The sequence below is a fragment of the Eleutherodactylus coqui genome, chromosome 7 (genome assembly GCF_035609145.1).
Source record: "Eleutherodactylus coqui strain aEleCoq1 chromosome 7, aEleCoq1.hap1, whole genome shotgun sequence".
NCBI lineage: Eukaryota > Metazoa > Chordata > Amphibia > Anura > Eleutherodactylidae > Eleutherodactylus > Eleutherodactylus coqui.
The window spans coordinates 83,353,849-83,379,903 of record NC_089843.1 but is presented as its reverse complement, the minus strand read 5'-3'; the positions used below and the strand labels follow the sequence as shown (position 1 = coordinate 83,379,903).

Sequence of the window (26,055 nt, the reverse complement as noted above, 5' to 3'; positions counted from 1 at the left end):
TGTCACTTCTAGCACTAATGTAGAGATGATGAAACTGTCACATTCCTTAGTAGTGGACTAATTACGTCTTTACTACTCTGCTCATCTTGTCTGGTATTGTTTTAAGTGCAAATCAGTCTTGCTGTATGTATGTATGTATGTATGTATAATATATATGTATGTATATATGTGATATATAATCTCCCATCCAGATCTGTTTCATTATGCCTGAAGGATGCTGAGAAGTCCGACAGCTTGCTGTACCATCATTAGTCATTAAAAGGTATCATATCTACCAGGTTTCTCTTACGGAGAACAATCTCAATTTTAGGTTCCACACATTTCAGCGCTTGGTCTACTGCACACGTTATCGTTGGCCAACAGATGGCGCTGTGGTACTGTACATTTTAATTGTATTATGAAAATAAGAAGTGTTGTCTCCTTCCTGTTAGACTACTGAAAAAAATGAAGGGAGAACCTAAGCATCACAGTGTAACCCCAAGTCCCTTACACTTCAGAGATGTCAATATGTCCAGCTAGGAAGTAGAAGTGATTGTGAACCAATTTCACCTAAAAGTTTGGTACGGTGTTAGCCAGTAGAGCCAAGTGTGATTGTTCCCAGCAAGAGAAACCAAGTAATCTTGTAGATATGATACCTTTTAATGGCTAACAAAAATACACCTGTTTTGGTGTAAATGAAAGGCGCACTGGAGGACACAGCAAGACCTCCCCAAAAGGAATGGTTTGCAGGTGGTGGCCATATGATTCCTCTCTTGTCTTTCCTGACTGATTCTTCTCTAGTCTCCTTGTCACTACTGGTACATGAGGCAGTACCTCCTGCCCGTTCACTTTGTACAGGTAGTCCTGCTCCTCCAGGATGGCACATCTATACCGTCACAAGTAGGTTTACTGGGTCTCCCAGCACAGCCTGAAGAGCATAGAGGCGATACCAGGACATGGACTATTATAGGAGGAGAGCTGGGCAGGGAGGTAGAAGGGCATCAGCCCCAGCAGGAGGAGCCCTACAAAACCACCTCCAGCGGCTACTGGTCTGCATGTTTTCCACCAAACTGCCAGAAATAGACCCCATGATGCTCTGATGTCCTGCTGTGGGATCTGTGCTCAAGTCCAGCACCATGCAGTTCGATCACAATTGGTAGATCCATCATTGATGACCCATTCTCTTCATTGTTTGAGAGACAGTTCACGAGGAGCACTTGTGAAAGACATGAAAGGTTCTGGAGATTATAGAGATCCAATGTGAGATTTAAAGGGGTTGTCTTGCGCCGAAACAGTTTTTTTTTTTTCTTTTCAATAGGCTCCCCGTTCGGCGTGAGACAAACCCAAAGGATGGGTTAAAAAACAAATATATATATTACTTACCCTAATCCCTGCTCTGTGACGACTTCTTTCTTCCTTCTCCAAGATGGCCACCGGGATCTTCACCCACGATGCACCGTGGGTCTTCTCCCATGGTGTACCGTGGGCTCTGTGCGGTCCATTGCCGATTCCAGCCTCCTGATTGGCTGGAATCGGCACACGTGACGAGGCAGAGCTACGATGACGACACAGGACCAGCTCTCCGGCACGAGCGGCCCCATTCACAAGGCAGAAGACCGAACTGCGCAAGCGCGTCTAAAAAAGCAAGAAGACATCAGAATTAGACGGATCCATGGAGACGGGGACGCTAGCAACGGAGCAGGTAAGAGAATAACTTCTGTATGGCTCATATTTAATGCACGATGTATATTACAAAGTGCATTAATATGGCCATACAGAAGTGTAAGACCCCACTTGCTGCCGCGAGACAACCCCTTTAAGTGTTCCTTTTGACTTTATCCCTTTTTTAAACTCATTAAAATTAAGCACCTAGGAGTTGTCATTTTGTTGCATAACTCGGCATGCAGTTACATCTCAGGCTGATATACACATGATTAGGGTTGTGGTGTGATTAGATGAACGGTCTTGTCACCTGAGGCCCTGAAAGTGGTTTCCCCCTTTTCCTATAAAAGGCTCTCAGGGGCTCCTTGTGTGCAGTGGACCTCTTCTTCCGCTTGTGTAGAGCTTGTTGAGCACTAGATACCTCTATGACGCAGAGAAGAGCTTTCACCCCGTTACCAGAATCTGTGAGTGGGGGCATTATTGGATATTTTTTTCTAAACGATCTGCGAGGGAAGAGTGACTTTTATGCAAATGTCTCTAGTGCCTCAACCAAGCTAAACACCAAGCTGAGACTTTGCAGACCTTCTTCATACATGGGATGTATGAACATTCTGTAAAAATTTCTACAAAATTGATGGTGGTGGAGCAGGGACCCTCTGCCAAATTAGGCCAGTTGACCTAGAATAACTGCCCTTTTATTTGCACTGTCAAGAGCTAGAAAGACTTGAAAGGAAAATACCTATTTTTGTGTTACCTGTACTGATGTGCTTGTTGCTCACTTTGGCTTATATCTCGACATTCCTCTTTCTTTACTCATTGGATCCATGTTTAGCATCTGTACTTAAGCATTGACTTCAGCCTTGGTCCTGACCTTGCCTTCTCTCTAGATGTGTGTTAATTTACTGACTTCCTGTTGATAACTTGTGGCTAACCCTAACTACGACTAAGGCTGCTGTACCTCCACCAATTGGAGTACTCCACTGCAGGGAATCGCCCCGGTTCAGGACCCTACACTCCAGATTCCTGTATAAGGGTTAAAGGGTAAATGCCAAGGACTCCTGTAGACTCTGCACCTCGCTTTAGCCATTGTCAGTCGGATTGCTGCTCAGAGGGTCCAGTGAATAGGGTTGGCACAACTGTAACCTCATCCTCCACGAATTATGCCTTTTGCAATGCAAAGGGGAGAATGCATTGCAAAATCTGTAGAGGGAAAAACTCCTCTTCTACATCTAGATAGTATAGTATAGTATAGTATAGTATGAACAGTACTTAAACAGTGAACACTGTCATGGTGTTGGAGTATATATTACTATTGGACTCCTCAAGCCTCGGTTGCCATTGGTGCCTGTGGTCATCTAGTACTTTAGTATACACTGTCCTACCAAAAGTAGTTGAGCATTTGAGCAAGAATTAAAATAATTATTTACATATGTTAACAGGGCCCCAGAGGCTCTCCACCTGACGTCTACAACAGTGGTAATGAGAGACCAGCAGAAGAAATGGTGCGAGTATTGCAAAGCCGTCCTCCACATTCAGTGTGGCTGACAATTTGAGGAATGTTAGACTGGTTGCTAGGAAGGTGTTGCCTGACAACCACAAATAAAAAAAGGTTGCAGTTGCTAGGTAGTACACTATGCTACCAAAAGTAATTGAATACCTGAGCAAGAATAAAAAGTAGTATTTATTTAAATGTGTTTATACTTGGCCCCATTTACACGCAAAGATGATCGCTCAAAATTCATTCAAAAAATAGGGAGAATGACCGTTTGAGCGATCATTTTGCATAAGCTGCTAATGGACACTAATGCCCATTAGTAGCTTATTAGCTTCATTTGCATGTAAATGAAGCTCCCTTCACTGTATGCAGATAACAGCGGGTGTCTGTTATCTGCATACAGCTCCATTGTTCTCCCACGGGACTGCAACTGAATACAATGTTGTCAGTGCTCCCGTGGAGCTTGCTGTTCCTGGTATCAGCTGGCTGGCCAAATGATGGATTTTATGCTGAACTAAAAATCCTCATTCGGCTGAAAAGCTAATGATAGTAGCATTTACACGCAACGATTATCGCTCAAAAGCCATCGTTTAAACTCATTTTGAGTGATAATCGTTGTGTGCAAATGGGCCTTAAGCGGGGCTTCTTTGGTAGAAGACATGCCATGGGAAGTATCCAATGTCATTAGAGCCAAAGTCTTATAAACTTCAGCTGGTATTTCCTTCCATTCATCCTGCAAATGTCTGGCAGGGTTTTCCCAAAAGAAAAAGGATGATGTTCATATATCCTAACCTGATGGTCCAGTTCGTTCCAAAGATGTTCAGTAGGGTTCAGGTTGGGACTCTGTGCAGCCAGTCCAATCATGGGACATCTATATCCTCAAACTAAAGTTAAACAGCGTTACATTTGTGACAGGGTGGGTTGTCTTGTTGGAAGTATTGCTGACTGCTCCCACAATATTGTCACATTGTCAGCAGCACATTATCTTGTATAGTTCTTGCCACTACAACAAACGGACTGAGGCCACGCCATCTAAAACCTCCCCAGACCCTAACAGTACCTCCGCAGTACTTACCTGTTGTTAAAACACAATTAGGCAGAGCATGTTGCCCAGGCATCCTCCTCACCCAGGTATGTCCACCTGAATTGAAGATGGAGTAGTGTGATTCGTCACTCTATAGAACGTTCTTCATTTCTCAACTGTCCAATGACTACGTTCCTTGCACCATTGTAGACAGGCTGATGCATCTCCTTTTTGAGAGAACTTGCCAGACATTTGCAGGATGAATGGAAGGAAATAACTGAAATGTATCAGATTTTGGTAGAAGGTACGCCATGGAAAGTATTTGATGTCATTGTGGCCAAAGAGGGCCCACCAAGTATTAACATATGAAAATAAATACTACTTTAGACTCTTGCTCCGATGTCCGATTACTTCTGGTAGGATAGTATATATGCACCGGCATCAGTGGACCTGCTCCCAGGCATTAGGGAGCTGTATGGATACATATAGGATATAGAATTTCTGTAATGTGTTTGCATGCTCCTAGAGTTTGCAGTGCCGGCCTCACTCTATCATCAGATAAGTTTAGATCTTTGTGCTCAGCATCTTCATAGTTCTGTGACTTGCACCGCCATAAACCTCTCCTCATTCACATTCAATTTTCCAGCCGACTGATGTAGCTTCTACAGAGGAGTGTAATCTGAGAATCTGGTAGATAAATGGCGCTGTGGATCCCTCCAGCTACATCTCGTCATTTGGGTGACCTGGTATATACAGTTCGGAGCTGTGCTCTCCCTGGATGAGCTCGCCCCGCGGCCTGTATGTCGTGTCGTAGATGTATAGTAGCCCGTGGAGCTCATAATCCTAGGTTAATGTTATACACCTATTTCTTAGCTTCAAGGAAGCGTTGTAACCTGAGGACCATGGTGTTAGACGATCTGTACCTGCACCGCATGATCGACTAAGGAGCGCTACAGTCTAAATCAAATTGTTCCACTTTTAGTACAAATCGCTAGTTGTATATAAAAGGGAACTGCTTTTAATGGGTCCCTCCTACTGTCCTGACATTCCAGAATTCATTAATAAAGGGGTTGTTCAGTTGGTAGTTTTACACTTTATTCACTTACAGAATTGGAAATTATACAGTTTTTCTAATATAGATGTACTTAAAATTCTGCACACATGTGTTTCTTATGCCAGTGCATTGGCCCCTTAACTGGCCCTTTAATAAAGTTAACTAGAAATATAATTCTCCTCGTCTCCTCTTTGTGCTCTTTTATAACAGCTGCTTCTCCACAGACACAATCCTGGTAGGGCTCAGGGTGACAACCAAAATAGTCGCCAACACGCCCAAAACTTTGAAAATCCTGTCGCCATTTGCAACTGTTCCCACTGCCATGTCTCACTGCTGAAATGTTCTCTGTCTACAGATGAGCCTTGTGCTGCTGAGTCTGTTATACAACCCGCTCACATTACATGCCAGGAGCTTCAGGGACTTCATCTGTCCTGGCTGAACCTTTCTTCTGCTGTGTCACTGCTCTTACAGTAAAGAACCCCTTTCTAGGTCGGTGTTCCTCTGACTGTAACAAGGGGGCATCATCTGCGTCTAGAGTCCTGGGTATAAACAGACAATGGAGAGATCTCTGTATTGTCCCCTGATATATTTATACATAGTTATTAGGTCGCCCCTCAGCCATCTTTTTCTCTAAACTAAATGACCCCAATTTTGATAATCTCTCTGGGTATTGTAGTCCATCCATTTCATTTATTACTTTTAAATGCCCGTTATTTGAAGCCACTTAAGCTCTGATATGTCCTTTTTTTGAGTACCTGTACCCAAAACTACACAATAGTCCTTGCGTAGTCTGACCAGTGATTTGTAAAGGGGAACATTGTCCTCCTCATCTGCCCCTAGACCTCTTTTGATGCACCATATTTGCCTTGGCAGCAGCTGCCTGACTCTGGTTTCTCCAGAGCTTACAGTTTTAACTAAAATCCCTAAGTCCATCTCTTTCACTTTTTTCTGCCCAAGTCCCCAACTTATCCAGATCCATTTGTAAATGTATACGGAGCAAGAACTTGCTCAGTTGTCAATCTTCATTCCATTTGAGCTCACTGAAATAGAACGGCTACTGAGCAGTTTCTCACTCAGTGTAAACAGGAGTCTTTCAATCTATAAACAACTCTTATTTACAGTGAATGGGTGGAGAGAGTTCTCTGACACGCTTATACACCCGATAGCCATCCCATGTAAAGGACCTTTTTTAAAGTGGTGACCTTAAATGGAGAGTTTACTTTATCACTCTGCATTTCATCTGACATTTCATTTCTTTCTGTAAAATTCAATAAGTGCTTTCATCTGTAGTAAGGGAAAGTGCTCACAGTTTAAGCGGTGCCTTTCACACAGTTGCAGGTTATTATGTGATGACAATAACCAGTAACTGCTGTCTTTTACCAGGAAGGAAAGTGCTCATTATAGTTCTGCAGGGACCGGCCCCAGCATTGATTAGACAGGGCTTGTCAATCTGTGCAATCAGCCATATCTCTGTTCAGGGGGATGGAGGCTGCAGGTAAAAGGTGGTGCTGGCCGCACATGGCTATGCTATAGGTCAGATTTGCCTTGGCTGTATAGACATTATATATTTCCATCTTCACAGTGGCCCTTTACAACTGGATTTAAAATGGGGGACGTTGCCTCTCTTGCGCATTGGGACTGGCCATTAATGTTCAGCTCTGAGTTATGGAACACCACCGTAAATTACTACTTGGTTGGTGGACCTGTCACTGTTCTAGCGGGCCCAACTACCAGATTACCCAGACAGACATTGCTCTGCATCTGAATAGTATAATGCATTAAAGCGTAATGGATTTACTTATTAAGCTTTTTTTCTTTAGAACAAGGAGACAATTAGTAGGCAGAGCAGAGTCTCACCTTGATCATCGATCCAAGGACTGCAGCATGTAGCTTGTTTGTGTTCTATTGCCGATGGAGGTTATTGCCGTCTTTATTTATGAGCCAAATCTAATATTTCCAGCTATACTTGACAAACTATAAAAACTGCAATTCCCACATTCACAATGTTATCATAAGCTGGACTGCTGCAGATTTCAATGTCCTCGTCTTCACCCTCCAAACCCTATTAACAGAGTACGGATGCCATTTATGGCAGGCAGTGCTCAATCAGTAACCGCGGTAGTGGCCAGAAAGTGTTGCTTGTAATTTTGATGGAGAGCAGACTAACCATAAAGAGCAAAAAATTAAAAAAGGGGTTTTACAGGCGGGCATAAACACTGATTTGTCCTTGGGATGGGCTCGGAGTGAAGGAGCATGCACCCCCTTCATTCTTTACCCAGGCCTAAATTAAAATACAAAACAAAAAGAACCACCTACCTCTTGAGTGCCCCGCTGCTCCTGTCCAACGCTCTCCACTCACTCCTGGGTGCAGTGGTCATGTGCCTGTCTAAGCACGTGACTGTTGCTGCCGATTGGCAGTCTCCGTATTGTTGAGGCCAATGATTGGCCGCAGTGGTCCCATGCATAGAAAGGCACATGACCACTAGACTCGGAAGTGAGCGGAGACCATGGGGAAGTGCAGTCTGCTGGGTAAGGGGAGTATGACTTTGTTTTTTGTTTTTTTTTCTTGGCAACAAGAAAAAAAAATTTGGGTCAGGACAGGGCAAGTATGTGGATGGGTCCAATATGACATTAAAATGCCTCTGGGTGTGGTATATGAGCTGAGGAGGTAGATTTGTACTACCTCCAGGGATGTCTACTATCTAGACCTGTGGGGCAGCAGAGGACATTATATTTCTCTGCATTCTATTACTCTTCATTTCCCCTTCGACTTTTTAGGGCTTGTCTATATCACAATTAGAGGGTCCATTCAGAGTCGTCTTTGCTGATTTCTGTTAAAATGAAGGATGACCTAGTGCAGTACACTGCCAGTTTTCCTCCCGGATTTTGCAGGACATCATAATGGGAACCAAACTGGTTATTTGGCTGGTCCTGTATGCTCGTCAAAGTAGAGCGCTGCTGAATTGATTGACACTGGGCTGGAGGTGTTTGCATCCTGCTCTCCTAAAGAGGGACATCTACAAGGCATTATATAACTCCTCTGTCTGCAGATTGATGCACATACATGTTATCGGTATCATTTATATCTGTGCATACAAGCCTTTATTGCCTCACACTGGATCAGTTCTATCGTAAGCGCTGCGGAATACGTTGGCGCTATATAAATGAAGATGATTATCACTTCTGAGTTTTCTGAATGATACATTATCTCTGTGAGCAAACCTTGTTGTCTATGGCAGCGCAGGGTCATAACCTCCAGGGAAGCATTAAAAGGGGTTAGAAATATCACGGCTGCTTTCTCTTGAAAATTGTTCCATTCCTGCCCTTGTCTGGTATTGCAGCTCAGCTCAAAGTGTATATAATAGTGAGGGCGCCTCACTCTGGATGTGTAGAGGATTACTGGGAGGAAAGATTTATATTATACTTGGGCTGCACTCTGGATGTAGGTCAGTCTTTATTATACCAATAATCAGAAGTAGTATTTATTTATATATGTTAACTTAGTGGGGCCTCTAATGACATTGACTACTCTTTGTGGCATACTTTTCTAATAAGATCTGATACACGTCAGCTGTTATTTCCCTCCATTCATCCTGCAAACATCTGACAAGTTCTCTCAAGGAAAATGCATTGGCATATTTACAGTGGTGCAATGAAAGTCCTCATTGGACAGTTCAGCAATTGAAGAACATTCTATGGAGTGAGAAATCATGCTACGCTATCTTCTAATCAGATGGACTACCTGGGTGCGGAGGGTACCTGGTGAACACCACCTTCCTGAGTGTGTCTAACATTTTAAGTAAAGCGGAGGTTCCATTATGGTCTGGGGATTCTTTGTGGCATGGTCTCGGTCTGTTGGTTGCAGTGACAAGAACCATGAACATGGAGGTGTACCCTGACATTCTAGATATAATGTGCTTCTGACAATGTGACAATATTCTGGGAATGGTCAGTAATGCTTCCAACAAGACAACGCACCTTGTCACAAGTCCAATGCTGGTTTGAGGATATTGATGTTCCACGATTGGACTGGCCTGCAGAGTCCCCATCTGAACTCTATTGAACATCTCTTAGACAAACTGCAACGTCGGGTCAGGAAAGATGAACAGCACTAGATGTTTACAGGATGAATGGAGGGAAATCCCAGCTGAATTATATCAGAAAGCATGCCACTTAGTGGGGCTCCATTGGCCATAATGACATTGAATATCTAAGTATTAATGTATGCTGTAAATGCAGCACTGAGGAGCTATGGATCTGCTTCCCAAAATGATTGGCTATGGAGGGCAATGGATGGCCAGAAATTAAGTTTGCGGCTTCAAGATCAAACTAGGCCACACTTCTGACAAAAACTGGAAGTTCAAAGTGACATAATTTTACGTAAATATGCCTTGGCTCAAACTTGTGACTTATTTATGCCAGAAACTGGAGTAAATGGCTTGTAAAGTAGGGGAGCAGATTCTAGCGGAGGACATAGGAATGCATATAATTATGGCTTACTTGTTAACTCTACTGAGAACCAATTACATTACTAGATGTGACTAAATGGCCCTGTATGAAGGAGCCCCTTTTGATCTGAGTGGTCTCTAATTGCAAAAATTGCCTGCCATATTATGTGGTCTCTAATGCTGCACTTTGCAGTGGAACAATCTATGTCAGACTTATTTGTCTTTTTCTTTTTTTAGTCATGTGTCAAAATTTTCCCGTATGACGGACAGCGAACGCGACCAGATTGATCAGGATGCACAGACCTTCATGAGAGGGTGTTCGGATGCTATCCAACAACTCCGAACAGAAGGTGAGTCCTGAACACCGGTGTTAGTAGTGTGCATATAACGTATTGGGGTGCTATCCAGATGGGTATGAACCCCACCATCACGTTTTCTTTAGAGGGTTAGGAGCTGTGTGGTCACACAGGACATCGGCTATCCATGATCATAGTGCGGCGCCTTTGTGACCGTCTCAAATCTTTTAGAGGAGTTGTCGTAGAATCCCTTTTTATCACCTATCCACACGCTGGATAATAAACCTCTGATCAGGGGTGAGGTCTTGCCGCTGAGACTCCTACCGATCCCGAGAACGGGGGTCCCTGTCCTGCTCACTGCACCTTTTAATGGAGCTGTGCCTGATCATGCGTGGTAGTACTCCATTCATTTTGTGCTTGTACTCGACTGTCTCCGTCAGCTCCATTGAGCTTAATAGAACAGCACTGCGCATGCTCGGCTGCCGCTCCTCTACACTGCAGTGAGGAAGAGCGGGACGTGTGAACCCTGTTCTTGGGATTGGTGAGGCTCTTAGCAGATTTTTATGCAGAAAATCTGCAGCTTTTCTGCTCGGTGGGGACATACCCTAAGGCTGGGTTCACACAGGGCGGATTTGCCGCGGTTTTGCCGCAGCAGATCCGCCCGCGGCAAAACCGCCCGTGGCCGCTAATCTCGGGATTAGCCAGCCATGTGGACGAGGTTTCTCAGAAACCTCTTCCACACGGGATGGCTAATCCGCTGCGGAAAATCCGGCTGAAAGAGCGAGCGGCCCTGCCGCTTCAAAGCCACCGCGGCGGTTCTCCCGGCGGAAATCCCGCGGTTTTTGCTGCGCCCAAACCGCAAGATTTCCGACGGGAATACGCCCCGTGTGAACCCAGGCTAAGAGTATGTTCACATGGTGGGAGTCAACACAGAATGTTCTGCATCAATTCCGCCTGTAAAAACTGCATCAAAATCCATGACTCTTTGAACCCGTTTTCTGCTGATTTAGCCCTGTCAATGAGCAGAAGCCACATGTGGACGAAACGCACAAAACTTTCATAGAAATGGACCCATTGAAAACGATAGGTTCTATTTATATTTGTTGTTTTCTAGAGGGGGTGGTTTCCCCCTCTCGCAGGGAGAGAAATGCTGTTAGACAGAAAAACTACAGCATGGCCTATTTATCTGCGAGATTACAGAAATCTCGCCAATTATTTGCTGTGGGCAAGTTAAAATGAAAAACACAACATGCTCGCATAGTACGTTTCATGAGAGTACAATGTGTGTTTTTTTTGTTTTTTTTCTTTCTTAAACTTTCCTATTAAAAAGAAGTACGACTTTTACGCCCATGAGATCACATGTTTAGCAATGCGAGGTGATTTGCAAGAAAAAATAAATAAAATCACATCACACTCCCAAACCACATATTTACAAGCACAATATCCATCAGAGTTTCCAGGACCGATATTCCGGTTGCCCATGTAGATGCAGTCCAAAGCAACGCCCACACTTTGTTGTTTTGCAAGATTTTCTACATTTTCCTGAAACTGTATAGCAAAAATCTGAGAACAGTGGGACTTGTTATTTGTATTGCGCTAGAACAGTGGGACCTGTTATTTGTATTGTGCTAACTTATTCCGCAGACTTGAAGGTAAATTTTATTCTTTTTTTTTTTTTTTTTATTTATTACCCTCCAGCAAGCTGGGTACTCATATTTCCGACTTCGTAAGGATGGAGGCTGAGTCAACCTTGAGCTGACTACCTGAACCTGTGGGGATTGAACTTGCAACCTTCAGGTCATGAGCGAGAGCTTAGGACTGCATTCTGCTGCCTTAACACTCTTCGCCACATGAGTGTAAATCCCCTGATTGCTTCCATTCTATGCCGGTAGGAGTAGGAGGGGTGGAGCTTAACATTCATACATTGCACTCATGACAAAGAAGGGGTGGGGCTCCTTTTACAGCCAGGCACGGGCTAGTGAGGAGGAGGGTGGGCATGGCTGATCTCCTGTGATATATTTTGTCACATGAAAGCAGGGTATTCAGTTACGAACTTTTGGTCAAGTTGTAACAACTGCAGAAACAATGGACTATATAGTATAGCTTGTATTTAACCTGATATGTACGGTATTGTGTGGTGCTCTAGAGATTTATTGCTGCGCATATTAGTAATGTGGCAAACCCCTTTAAAGCAAATTCAAACCTTTTTGTCCCCCGCTTGGACTGGGAGAACTCTGCCGCTCTTCATCTCTGACGAGAGGAAGAAAAGTTGCGGGTTTTCTATTATTGTAGGTTTTCTAGCAGCTTGCATTATGAATTCTACAAGATTGTGTGTAATGGCCCTTTAAACGTCCAGCTTTTCCCATATATCCTGCACATAGACGTGGATTACATTTATTTGATACTGTCAGAGAAATAACCAGTTCTTCGCATACACTTATGCCTTTTATATCCTTGTATTTCTATTCCAGCTCTGTGAAATTGATGAAAACAATTTGGGCAGAGCAGTACAAGGGCACCCGGGCACATGGGGTCATACAAAGCAATTTTGGACTGTGTTTTGTGAATGGTCTTCCATAACAATAAGCAGTTTGATCAAAGCAATGCAGTCTCTGTATGTGCAACACATCTCTATTGCCTCTCTTATCTGTATTCCACCCGTGTATCGATGTAGCAATGAGAGAATACTTAGCGATACGCCTAATGTCTTCCTTAGTCATGTAGATTTATTTTTCCTTTGCAGATCCCCTTGACTAGATATCATAGAGGGAAGTTTTATATTTCAGTGAAATGAAGGCAGGATAGGTATAATAGCGCCGGTAAAAAGGGATTATCCAAAATCTAAATTTATCCCCTATCCACAGGATGGGGAATAACTTTATGATCGATGGGGAGGGGGGGGGTTCACAATTTATCTTGAACGGGGGTCTTGTGTCCCTCTTGTTATCACTGCGGGGTCGCTTCTCTCACCTGCAGTGACATCAGACTGAAAGGAGCGCTGGTCGTGTATGCGTAGTCACCATTTTGGTGGGCAAGATGGAAATTGCTGAGTGTTTGTACTCTCCGACAGTCCTATTGAAAATGAATGGAACTCCACTCCATTCAATCTCCTCCTTGCTTTAGAGGGTGCAGTAAGCTTGCCGTGAGAAGAGGGATACTGGATGCCGCTTCTCAGGATCAGTGGGGGTCTCAGTGGTGAGACCACTACCTGTCATCAGGGTATCGCCTAACTTGTGGATAGGGGATAACTTTTTTGATTTTGGGATAACCCCTTTAATGTGAATGAGGATCCTTAACAGAAGAGGCACCAAAATAAGATTATTAAACCTGATATTACATTTTTACTACAGGAAATGTATTACTAATTATGAGCCATTTATGAAGGAGTTGGAGCTGAAATTGGAGGGTGGAAAAATAGGAGTCGAATATTTGGCTTACTGGCTTTACAGCCTTGTGAAGCTGACTTCAGAATTTCTCAAGTCTGGGGGTCAGTAGTGGTTGAGCTCATAGACTCCATTGGTGTGATATTTTAGACTCTGAGTGCCAGAGGACCAGTTTAGGCTAAATTTCCACTTTATTCTTGCTGTGTATTTTATTTTCAATCTGTGGGCTGGAAACATGTATATTCTACAGGCAGACAAATTGCCCATATGAGCGATTTTATATAACAAATTGCTTGTTTACAAGGATGTCCTAATGAATGGCGATCACCCAAATGATTGCGTGAACAATCCATTTCTACTTACACTCGTTTGTGCGTCCATTTGTGTGCATTTTTTGTAGGGAGCTCATCCCCTGCTTACATAGGGTGACGTGCTGCTAACAAATGAGGATTTCTATGCCTGCATTAAGTATCCAATCTGTTGAGAAATAAACCTTTGATGGCTGCTCTTATTAGCATTGATGGGGAACAAAGCAGCTTCTCGGAAAGAGGAGAGATAGCTGTGTAGTATTGAGTGGGCATGGTTATGCTACACAACCTCCAAAAGGAGAGTTGAGCTTGTGTGCATTTATGAGAAAGTGCTGGGAATGCACTCCTCCAACCAGAAACTTGAATGTAGAAGATGCCAGCAAACAAAGTACGAGGATTTCTAAATGCATGAGAAAGAAAACTCAATGCACAAAAAATAGATGTGTGCATCCTTTTTTCTACAGGGACTTAAAAATCAATACACACACATCTTAAAACCATGTACAACGGTTTTCATAGCCTTTTAATTGTGTTTCAATTTTACTTTTTACTTACAGTATGTTTTAATCAGTTACAAATATCAGTCCAGTAAATCTATGTTTATATATTTTTCTCTTCAGCGATTAAGGAGACCACTTCTACTCAAGTAAAGGAACACAGACTGTCCGTCCTGGACTTCATTGAAGATTATTTAAAAAGTAGGTTTATGAAAGAGGACAGATGTCCTTTTATTTAAGGTTATTATAAAGGCGTATCTGTAGATCTCTGTTAGTGGATTTGCTGGTTAATAATATGGAGTTGGGCACTTACAGATGGCTACATATATAGGGATAAACATCTGTTCATGAATGGGTAGTTCCTAAACTTTAGATCAGGAGGTAATGCTGAAATTGTGCCTTTTTTGTGTTTCTGTGCAGGAGTGTGTAAACTGTACTCCGAGCAGCGAGCCATCCGAGTGAAACGTATGGTTGACAAGAAAAGATTGTGAGTATCGAAGCTAGTAAATGTTTGTATTTACTGTGATTTCTTAGAATATTAAATCACGGACAGGAAAATAACGTTATGTCATGACAATGGCACCTTCAAGCGATGGGATATATTTAGTGAACAGTCAGTTCTTGAAGTTGATACGATGGAAACAGGAAATCTGGTCCAAGGGAAGGATTAGAGCAACTTTGATCAGAGCCAAGTTGTGTCAGAGCATCTGTGGCAGCAGTATGCAGAGGACTGCTCCATAGACTGTCATTGCAATTTTGGCTGGACAGAATAGCATAATTCAATAAAATGACAGGACATCATAAGAAAACCTATCAAGATACAGTCTTAATAAGCCCTAGCTACACTAATGTAAAAATACAAAACAAGACTCGCCTAACAGGCGCCGTTCGGGTCCCCCCTGCTGGTCTTTAGTGCTTCAGCAGTCTTCCATGTAGTCCTCAGTGCTGAGAGAGCATTCTCTTCCTGGTAACAAGGCTTGAATACCCCACCTCTAGCAAGAGATTGCTGTGATCGGCTGAGCCGTGGAGCTCCAGAACCTATCACAGCCCTTCATTCAGAGTGCCGTCTCTGATTGGCTAAGGCGGTGTTCCTGAACCAATCACAGCAGTCTCTTGCTGGAGGCGGGGTCTTCAAGCCCCGTTACCAGGAAGAAAATACCCTCTCAGCGCTGAGGATTACACTGAAGACTGCTGCAGCGCCGGAGACCAGCAAGAGGTACCTGAATGGCACCTGCTAGGTGAGTATTAAGACAACCCCTGAAAAGAAGACACCTCCTCTTTTGTGGAAAAAAAATAAGACAGTGGCTTATTTTTGGGAAAACGTGGTAGATATTATGTATTATCTATTACCTATAGCCTACATTGAATAATGACAAACCGTCCCTCCTTAAAAATCTATACTTTCAAAAACAAAAAAGGAATGAAGTACAGGACTTACTAAAATTACTTTTTTTTTTTTTTTTTGATTCTGTGTATATAGACAGCCATATAACAAAAGAAGGAGAAAACACACCTAAAATATAAAAAACAATTAAAATATTATCCACTGGTGGGAAATAACTGAGAGCGTAAATGTATACATGCAAATAAATATCTGATGATTCTCAAAAAATACATATATGTCTAAGGCATCCAAACCTATTCCTCCGTATGTAGATTTAAGTCAGATATTCATGCAGATACTATATACTATATCAGCAAGTAGTCTATGTCTAGCATAGTACCATTCAGGCTCCCAGCAGTAACATGGGAGCCTGCAAGACACATATTGAACGTATACTAAACTTCCAAATTCAATACCTAATTAAGTATAATATCAGAGGGTTACCTTTAGTTATATACCATGCCACTCAGAATCCCACCATAAAGAGGTTAAAACCACCTGACATGTTTTGGGCAAGCCTCGTTATCTTTTGGAAGGCATTCTGAATCGATCTGGTTATGAATCCACCCTTGCAGATCACCTACATCCATACATGCTGTTAGTCTTCACTCGGGCAGATGGGATCTTCCAAGAAGACAATGTAACATGTCACACTATGGAAATGTCCGACAGTAGTTGGAAGAGCAGAACCAAGACTTCCAAGTACTTCCCGACCCCCTAATTACCCAGACTTGAACCCAACTGAGCATCTGTGGGACCACCTTGGTCGTCTTGTTCGCTCTATGGATCCTCCCCTGAGCACCCTCCAGTAACTGTGGGGTACACTGCAGTCAGCATGGCTCCAGATACTGAGGTTAAAACCACCTGACATGTTTTGGGCAAGCCTCGTTATCTTTTGGAAGGCATTCTGAATCGATCTGGTTATGAATCCACCCTTGCAGATCACCTACATCCATACATGCTGTTAGTCTTCACTCGGGCAGATGGGATCTTCCAAGAAGACAATGTAACATGTCACACTATGGAAATGTCCGACAGTAGTTGGAAGAGCAGAACCAAGACTTCCAAGTACTTCCCGACCCCCTAATTACCCAGACTTGAACCCAACTGAGCATCTGTGGGACCACCTTGGTCGTCTTGTTCGCTCTATGGATCCTCCCCTGAGCACCCTCCAGTAACTGTGGGGTACACTGCAGTCAGCATGGCTCCAGATACTGGAGACCACCTACCAGCACCTGAGTCACCCCCAGCTGGACTTTTTTTTTCATTGAGTTACACGGAGCAGCCATATGTATGCCTATCCATTGCTTTATACAACACCGTGGTTCTCCTGCAAATCTAGGTACATGGTCTCAAGAAATTCTCCCCCCATCCTTCCCCTTAGACAGCTGTACTTTGCTAGCAAAGACGTCATAGACCAGGTGACATTCTTCCTTTCCTTGAATAGTGTAAGATGCTTATGGCTTTTGGCTCTTGTAATAGGTTTACTTCATTCCATTTGAAACCTCATTATCCCTCCTCGCTGCAATACGCTTACCGGTCCATGACGGTGTAAAATAAAACCTAAAATGATCTTTTTTTTTTTTTTTTTTTAAATAAATTGACTATATTCACCATCAAAAAGATTCCTTCGGCAGGAAGCTGAAATCTAGGTTTTGCCATTTTCCCATAGGGTATAAGAGAAGGTTTTAATGTGATAATTAGAAAGGCTTTTATCCCGGTAATAGATTTCCTTTGTGCTAGTGCATCACAGGCAGTTTATTCCTTTTCAATTAAAAACTATTATGTTCCATAAGTGAGATAATAACAATAGGAACGTGTGATTGGAGCATTAATGGGAAAGTCAATTATTTCCAAAGCTAAATAAATTCTCTAATGCAAATCTTTCATTATCGGGGCACAGCTCTGCCAACCTGCCTGGTGATTAAAAAAAATTAATGTTCGTAATGTTTATCCCCTTTACATGTGTAATAACCTTGTAAAATATGACGGTTTTGCTTAATATAGCTCATCATGCTTTATTAGTATTTTTTACTGTACAGCTCTGAGATGAGACACTGCACTTTACAGACCAGCTTACAAAATGCACGTATTTAAATGAAACCTGCCATCCCATTTGAGCCCCATAGCTACATTATGGAACTCAAAGGTGAGAGGATGAGGAGTCCGGGGAGCTGTGTTGCCTACTCGCCAGGTGCTCCGTTCCAGCACTGTGTCTGTGGGAAGTGTGCACGCAGAAAAAGTTAGGCTGCTGATACGCTCCAACTTTGTGAGGCGGCTGTATGAAATACAGCTCCCTGGAGTACCGTTTCCTCACTTTTTTGAGTCCAATAAACTGTTATGGGGGTCAAAGTTGATGACCGTGTGCCTTTAAAGGGATAGTGCCGAGATGCACAACCCCCTTGAGAATGCAGGGCTATCAGCTGATCACCACTAATCGTGCTCTTGGCACTCCTGGCAATTGGCTGATTCTGCCAGGGAACGTTGCAGCTTGTCTAATATCTCCCTTGCAGCTGCACGTAGTGCACTGTTACAGGTCGGCCATTAACATGAACGGCTGTCCTGTAATAGGACTGCAGATCTGTCAGAACAGGAACCACTATTACTGAGCAGGTCTCCATTCTGGGACTTAACGTGGGGCTCTACTGTATGGTGATCAGATGCCCTTATAGGGCATATCAACAGGGAATGCCCCTTTAATGCCCCACACCCCCTGTAATGGTGAAAGACAATCCCTCTATATTCCTATTATCCGGACATCAGTGGGTCCTTACCCGTGCCAGATTATTAGACATTCAAATAATAGATGGAGTTCAAAAGAATACATAAAATTTAGTTTAATTTAAAAAGTTGTTTAATGAGGTTGTACAGTATTGGTAAAAAGATGGCTGCGTTAACAGTAAATTTACGGCGGCTGGTCCTGGGCTTAGAGCACTGCCGATAGTAAAATTACGGCGGTGCTTTAAGTCTCCTGTCTCTGCAATCAATCAGAGACAGGAACGGGTTATCAGCTGTTCGTGACAGCTGATATTTCGGAGAAGAAGGCAGGAGGGGTTTTTAACCCTTTCTGCCTTCTGCTTCCCCAATACACAGTGCTCAATGAGCACTGTGTGAGGAAAGTAAAAGTAAAATGCACGTTCACTACGGGAGCCGGGTGGGTGGGACATGTGACCTCCCGAGATTCCCTGCTACTGCAGAGATGGAGGGTCAAACTAGATCCTGGCAGCTCTGCCAATGACTAGTGTCACTATAGGGGTTGCTTTCCCCTTTAACTGGCCTACAGTGGGAAAGTGTCAAAAAAAACAAAACATGTGAATGTCCCCCAGAGGTCTTGCATGACGTCATGGGGGACATGGATAGTAAAAAACACAATTGCATAAATAAGTAAAATAAAATTCCAGAATAAAACAATATACACATAAGAAAGAAAATAACCCAAAAACGTTGTTATGATCGCCCTGTAAACCAAAACCATGCGTATTATATTTTAAAACGGCCAAAACAAATGGAGGAACCCATTCCCATACTTTATTTTAGTGTAAATATAAAAATTTTAAAAACTATAAATGTTAAAAAAAACCACTCTTTTTTAGCTTTTTACCCCCTACACCATTTTAAACAATGGTTATTTTCAAACCTGCTCTGTTGGACATCCTGTGTAAAGCATACTTGTAAAATCAAGGTTTTTAAGTTTCCTGTGCTGCATGCAATCAGTCTGGTGGCTGGGCCAGACTGTCTGTGGTGGGCTGGCTGGACCATCTTTGGTGGCCTGCGTACCTTTCCAAACACCACCCCTCAGTACCAGTGATGTGCTGCTGTGGTCACACACGCCTAGAGCTCTGGGATCCGTGCATGTGCAATTGGATTTGATGACTCTGCCCACAACAGAGACAGATAAACTGTACATGCATCGGAACTCCCAGCGCATGAAAGAAAATGTAGAAAGTTTGTTGCCATATGGAAGTTGTGCTGTCCTCTTTTAAGTTAGTTGACTACCATGCTGTTTGTCTGTTGGGGCAGATCCCGGTTAGAACCAGAACAAGTCCACCAGATGAAGAAATCTCCTTCCGCAGAGCCCGTCACAGTGCCAAATCCTGAGGCAACGGAAGAAGGGAAGTCAGTTGGTGAAGAAACAACCGGTGAGATCCTGAGCCTGCTTCTATTAGGTTGTGATTTAGTCATTAATAGTGGGCCAGTGGGGAAGGTATGTTATAGAGATGGATACCTCCAACTTTCATCATTTTGTTTTTTCTAATTGGACTCAGTATATAAAGGTGTTGTCCCACTTCTAACTGTTTTGCTGCAAAAAACCTACAGTTTTCAGTACCAACTTGCGCTATTACACAATGTGCGGAGCAAAGTCCCATTCACTTCAATAATACTCAGCCTGCAGTACCAGCTCAAGCCACTGTGCAGTGTACGGAGAGCTTTGCTTTTGCAGCGAAACTGTTAGAAATGAGACCACACCTTAATCTGTATGCTGTAAGCTCTGGAGCTCCCCCTAGTGGTAGCTGCAGCCAGCTGCAATGTTATCATTTATCGCCATGGCTATAAAGGGCAGCAGAGTATCTGGTGCTTTGTTTTCAGACACTGGATCCTTGTAACCTTCCAAGATGAAACACAAGGTGCGTTCCAACCGTCTTGTTACAGCGGATATTGAGCTGTGACTAAAGCCGCAGATCCTGATTGTTGGCCCTGTCAGCAGAGGTGACATGTAAGGAGAAGAAATGGAACATTTCCCATAATTACTGACTAGATGTTGCATATATATATTTTTTTTAATTGCTTTTCTCTCCTGGAGGCGCGCTCGTCTCATCTGTGTTAGCGACATCTGTGTATGGCACCTTTACCATGCTAATGTGCACCGTGTTCTTCCCTTAGATACTGTTGCTAAGGAAGGCATTTTATTCACACCCTCACTTGGCAACATGACAGCGGCAGGGTTTTCAGGCGATGATTTTGAAATAAATGTTTCATTTATGAGGAACGTTATCCAAGTATTTATGTAGCCCTGTGAAACGGAGATGTGGCAGAGCCGAGGCTGACATTTGTAATAACTCGTTTACATTAGGATTTGTTAGCCGTGCTTTGCCAGAAAGCGTCAGGTAAAACCGTCCATGTTATCTTCCCTCACAGATGTGTCACATTACAAACCAAGAACAGGGAGTTGATACAGTTCAGCTCTGCTACATCTGTATAGCAAGATTATACAGGGTGGACAATGCAAAACTAGGCCGCCACCACATCCTATGAAAGCGGTCTAAAAGAAAACCTGTCTTTGTTGCCCGTAGCAACCAACCACAGAACAGCTTTCATTTTACCTCAGTGGCATAAGAAATGGCAACCAACCACAGCACAGCTTTCATTTCCTATACTGCTGAGGTAAAATGAAAGCTGCGCTGTGATTGGTTGCTATGGGCAGCAAAGACCGTTTTTCTTTTAGACGGCTTTCATAAGAGTGTGGTGGTGCCAGCCTACTATTCTATGGCCCACCTTGTATGAAGGAAATCGGCAATATGTATAAAATGGGGAGAATCTCTTCTAATATACAATCTGTGGGTTGTATTCCTATTGTTACAGACAGGACCGTGGCTGACGCACGCAGCACATCTGGTATTTGGGATGACGGTCGGGGTGAAGACGAGTTGTCTCCAGAGGAGATTCAAATGGTAGGATATTTTCCACTTTACTTCCTGAAGCCATATTTGCACCTAGCCATATATATGGGAATCGTCCATATGTGTGCTGCACTCGGGAGGCATAAACCTGCTCCAAAGGTGAAACATTAAAAACTCAGTAAGATTAGTGTTATATGCCAGGATACGATCGCTGGGCGTTACACCGATGGCATCCTGTCAGGTGAAGTGTGGCTTGTGCATATACCAGGATAGTGATAGAACTGTATTTGGTGATTCCAGCTCACACAAGGCCTGCAGGACAAGACTGCATTCAACAGTATAGGAAGGGTCATCAGACTGTCAGTAGTACCGCCTCAGGCTTTTGGGCCTGTAACTTCATGCAGTCATATCTCAGTAAAATCAGAACTCCTTTGTAGTACTGTACTTCCATGCTAACTTTTGTGTACTCTAATGGTGCATATACATACTGTTTCCTCGAAAATAAGACCTACACTAATAATACGCCCTATCCTGATCTTTGGAGGAGGTGGCTTGAAATATAAGCTTTCTCTTCCTGGTAATGGGGCTTTGAATACACCGCCTCCAGCAAGCGATGTGATTGGATCATGATCGCCACTGGCACAGCCAATGAGAGCTGGCACTTGATCATTCACAGCCATTCAGTGAATGACATTACTGAATGGCTGTGATTGGTTCATCGAGTGCCAGCTGTGATTGGTTCATCGAGTGCTGGCTCTGATTGGCTGAGTGAGCCTCGTGAACCTGAAAGTAGGTGACCCATGGAGTTCCGGAATGTAAGTGTCATCAATAGCCTCCCATCTGTTTACACACACCTACACCCCCGTTGTCTGTGCTGGAAGTGCACTGAACAGTGCTGCTAAGCAGCGCCTTCCAGTACTGACACTGGAGGAACATCTCCGGACTCCACAGGTCACCTACTTGCTGCCCGTAAACTTCGTTTATAACACTAAAGGCCCTTTTTACACAGAATGAATATCTTTCAAAAAATCGTTCAAATGAGCAAATATGAATGATAATTTCATTCTTGACGCAGCCAACGATTGAATGATAAATTTATCATTCATTTTATAATCATTGGCTCCTTCACCAACCATTCAGTTTAAATACCAGTCATTCGCATTCACTTATACAGCCAATTAGAATGACTGAAGGATTTCTCATTCCAACAAGCCAGCAATGTATCTGCCCGCATAGACCGGCTACCTGAGCGAACTATGATATCGGTAATCCGTTCAGATGAGAAAGTGGCAGGTCTAAACAGACGGTCAAAGTAGGCGACGGACACCTTCTTATAAGAGTCTTTTCTGGTAGGTCTTCTTTAAGACAGTGGTGCAGAATCCCCATCCTGCCTGAAGACTCATTTTTATAATACAAATTTGCACAAATCCTTTCTGTTATCTCGTTTCCTTTGTATTGTTAAAAGACAAAACAAAGGGGGCTTGTAAAACTCCACGCTGACAGCAGAAAGCGTTCGCCGCGCTGAAGACCAATTAATTGTTCTTTGTAATCTCTGAAGCTGGATCACAGACAATGTATCTCGGGAGATGTCTATCTCAGGTTTTAATATGGAAAAAGTTGGAATTTTAATCTCCGTTTGCCAGTCCGTGATTAGTGTTTGCTGCTGCTCCTACATTTATGTCAAACTTTCCGAGAGATGGCAGGTGGAGATCTACATCAAATAACAAATGAGGGTTTTTTCCCTTATAAATGGGTTTGTGGAAGTTGATGGCAGAACAATTACAATAGAACAATGTGTTCTTTATTATGGCACTGGCCAGTTTTGTGCTCGGGTAACTCTTTCGCTTGTTGATGTACTCTTGCTGGTGCTGCATTGCTGCTCAGGTGTTCCCGTCACTGCCATTGGGATGAATGGAGCGCGGACTGGGCATGCTCAGCCAACACCTATTCAGAGTGAAGTCACTGCGCAGTGACAAGAGAACAGGACACGGAAGTTCTGTTCTCAAGATCGGCTGGGGGTTTCAGCGGTGAGAACCCTACCGATCAGCAAGTTAATGCATCAGCAAGGGGATAATTTGTTCTCGTAAAACCCCTTTTTAATAGCACTCTTTTTACATAATCCATATCTCTACACAATCTCCCATCCATACTTCTCTAAATAGTAATAATGCCAACTGTGGAGTCCCACACAGTACTAGTAATCCCCCCTTTTGTGCTCCTTGTATGCTCAATACACCAAGTGCCGCTTTTAATGCCCTGAACATAGTAAATGTGCCCCATTTTATGCTCCCACTCACAAATAACTCTTGTTTATACCCCATTCAGTGATGATACTCCCTTAAAGCTCCCACTCAGCAAAACACCCCATTTATGCCCCCAATCTTTAATAATGCCACCAGTTTTTAACAATGCCCCTAGTCTTTGATTTTATTTTTATGCCCCCAAAAACTGGGTGCATAATTAAAGACTGGGGTCAAAAAGGGGAAATTATCAAGCACTCGGGGCATTATTACTGATGATTACCCTTTTATCTTTATGCCCACAGTCTTTAATAATTTCCCCTTTTTTTTATCCTAGTCTTCAATAATGACACCAATATTTGATAATTACCCCTATATAATCCTCCCCTCCCCAGTCTTTACCAGCTTCACACCTCGGGGCATAAATGTATGACGTGGATGCAGTGACCTCGAATGGACATACATTTACGTCCTATGGATGGTGCGGGCTCAGAAGTTGACTGGCAACTGTAAGAGGTTAACTGATCCCCAAAGTTAACCCCTTACATGCCACAATCAGTGTTGATCGCGGCAGGAAAATCTCTTTTAAAAAAGGGAGGATGCTTCCTCTGATGTCATTGGCTCTCTGCCATGTAATTGCAGAGGGCCAGGTGGGTTGCCATGGCAACTGCATTCAAGTCTTTGCTGTCAGTCTGCCATGGCTTGTGGCCCTGGAGCACACAAGTTTTGGTTACTGAGATGTTTAGAACTAAAAATGACATTCGTTTTTCTCCATCAGGTCTTCTTATTAAGATGACCTATGTCCATATAAAGATGTGTGTGTGTGTGTGTGTGTGTGTGTGTGTGTGTGTGTGTGTGTGTATAATATATATATATATATATATATATATATATATATATATATATATATATATATATATATATATATATATATTATAAAGACGAAAGCCCTGACTGACTGACCCGACTGATTCTCCAACTTCCCAATGTCGTAGATTGGCACAAGCATTAGATTATGTCCAAAATAGCAAAAGTAAAGGGGTCCCAACTTGATTATTCAATTCTGTTCCCCAGATTAATGCATTACAGTACAATCGTAAGTAGGGCATCATTGTGTGCATGAAATAAGAGGGCACAGCTACATTCCTGTGAAGCTGTTTCTATCCAGCTGTCCTGAGGGAGGGGCTGCATCCCAGAAACACATAAATGTGCTCGTTTCTATGTTATGTGGCGAGTCCGGTTATACTTCTAGTCTCCAGAACCTGTTTGCTCACAGAGTTGTGCCCAGTATTTCTGATTTTTATCTTTGGTTTCTACCCTATGCCAATCATTGCACTGGTTCCCGTCTACTATAGAGTATAAGCTCCTAACACTCATCCATAAAGCTCTCCACGGTGCTGCACCATCCTGTATCTCTTCTAGTATCCTACTACCCATGCTCTTCACTTTACCACTCCGGTCTCAAAGTTTTCCTGAGTCTTTACAGTTCTCTAGAGTCTACCGCCCCTGTATCCTCTAACCTTAAGGCCTATTTACACAACGACTATTGCTCAAAATGTGTTCGAACGAATGAATTTGAGTTATTGTTCTGTGTGAATGCGAAAAAAATCGCTCACTTGTCATTTGAGATTAAGTGGACTGACAAGGTGAAGCGCTGAGCGAAAAGCGGACGAGAAGCCCACAATCCAGTGGTAAGTCTATCAGTTTAAATGCTCTGCATGAGCGCTGAAGACCTTAGCGATGACCTCAGCGATTGTGCAGGCGTTTGCAACATCGTTGGTCCGTGTAAAAGGCCATAAGTCTTCCTCAGTTATCCCATTTCTATACTCCTCTTCAAAACCTGATCACGTTTTTCCCCTACACTTTAATGCACATATATACCGTGTTTCCCCGAAAATAAGGCACCCCCTGAAATTTGCAAAAGTCCCAAATATAAGGCCCCCCCCCCCCCCCCCGATAGTAAGGCATAGTAAAGTGTGCAGGCAAGTCAAGAGGCCTGTCCCCCTGCTGCCATCCCCGTTGTCTCCTACCTCCAGATGTATGGGTAGATCTGCAGACAGTCTGCTGTTATCCTGTCCCTGCTGTGCTGTTGTGAGCTCCCCTTGCTGGCTGGAAAAGTCCATACTGTACGTTCTGTTCCTGCTGTACACGTCTGCTGTGATGAGCTCCCCCTGGTGGCCAGAAGCTGCAATACCATCCCTGCTTACAAGTGGTCCAGGACCTTCTGTCTGCAGACAGGTACGTTACTTTACAGCCCTTATTTTTTTTATGGCTGTGTGTGTGTGTCAGGCACCCTGTGTGATTCTTAAGGCTGGGTTCTCACAGAGCGTATTTCCAGCGGAAATCTTGCAGTTTGGCCACAGCGATAAACAGCGAGATTTCCGCCGGGAAAGCGCTGCTTCAAAACCCACGGCACTCAGCCGCTTGTTTTGAAGCGACCTGGCTGCACGCTTTTCCGTTTCTGTGGCCGGTGAATCCGCACCACAACACCGGCTTCTCCCAGCTTTACCGTGACAGATTTGCTGTCCCATGTGGATGAGATTTTTGAGAAATTTCGTCCACAAAGCTGGCCAATTGAGGGATTAGCGGCCACAGACGGATTTGCTGCGGCGAAATAAGACACCCCCTGAAAATAAGACGTAGCGCATATTTGGGAGCAAAAAATTA

The 26,055-nt window shown here is 43.4% G+C and overlaps 1 protein-coding gene across 1 annotated transcript in view; it reads left to right on the top strand.

Annotated features, from left to right (window-relative positions):
• The window catches only part of STX18 (syntaxin 18), a 144,601-nt gene that overhangs the window by 66,233 nt on the left and 52,313 nt on the right, over positions 1-26,055 (top strand). Inside the window, exons 3-7 of the mRNA XM_066573291.1 lie at positions 9,900-10,012; positions 14,270-14,347; positions 14,567-14,633; positions 19,551-19,669; positions 21,111-21,199. Of these exons, the coding sequence (XP_066429388.1) occupies positions 9,900-10,012; positions 14,270-14,347; positions 14,567-14,633; positions 19,551-19,669; positions 21,111-21,199 (466 nt within the window). The remainder of the gene's footprint in view (positions 1-9,899; positions 10,013-14,269; positions 14,348-14,566; positions 14,634-19,550; positions 19,670-21,110; positions 21,200-26,055) is intronic.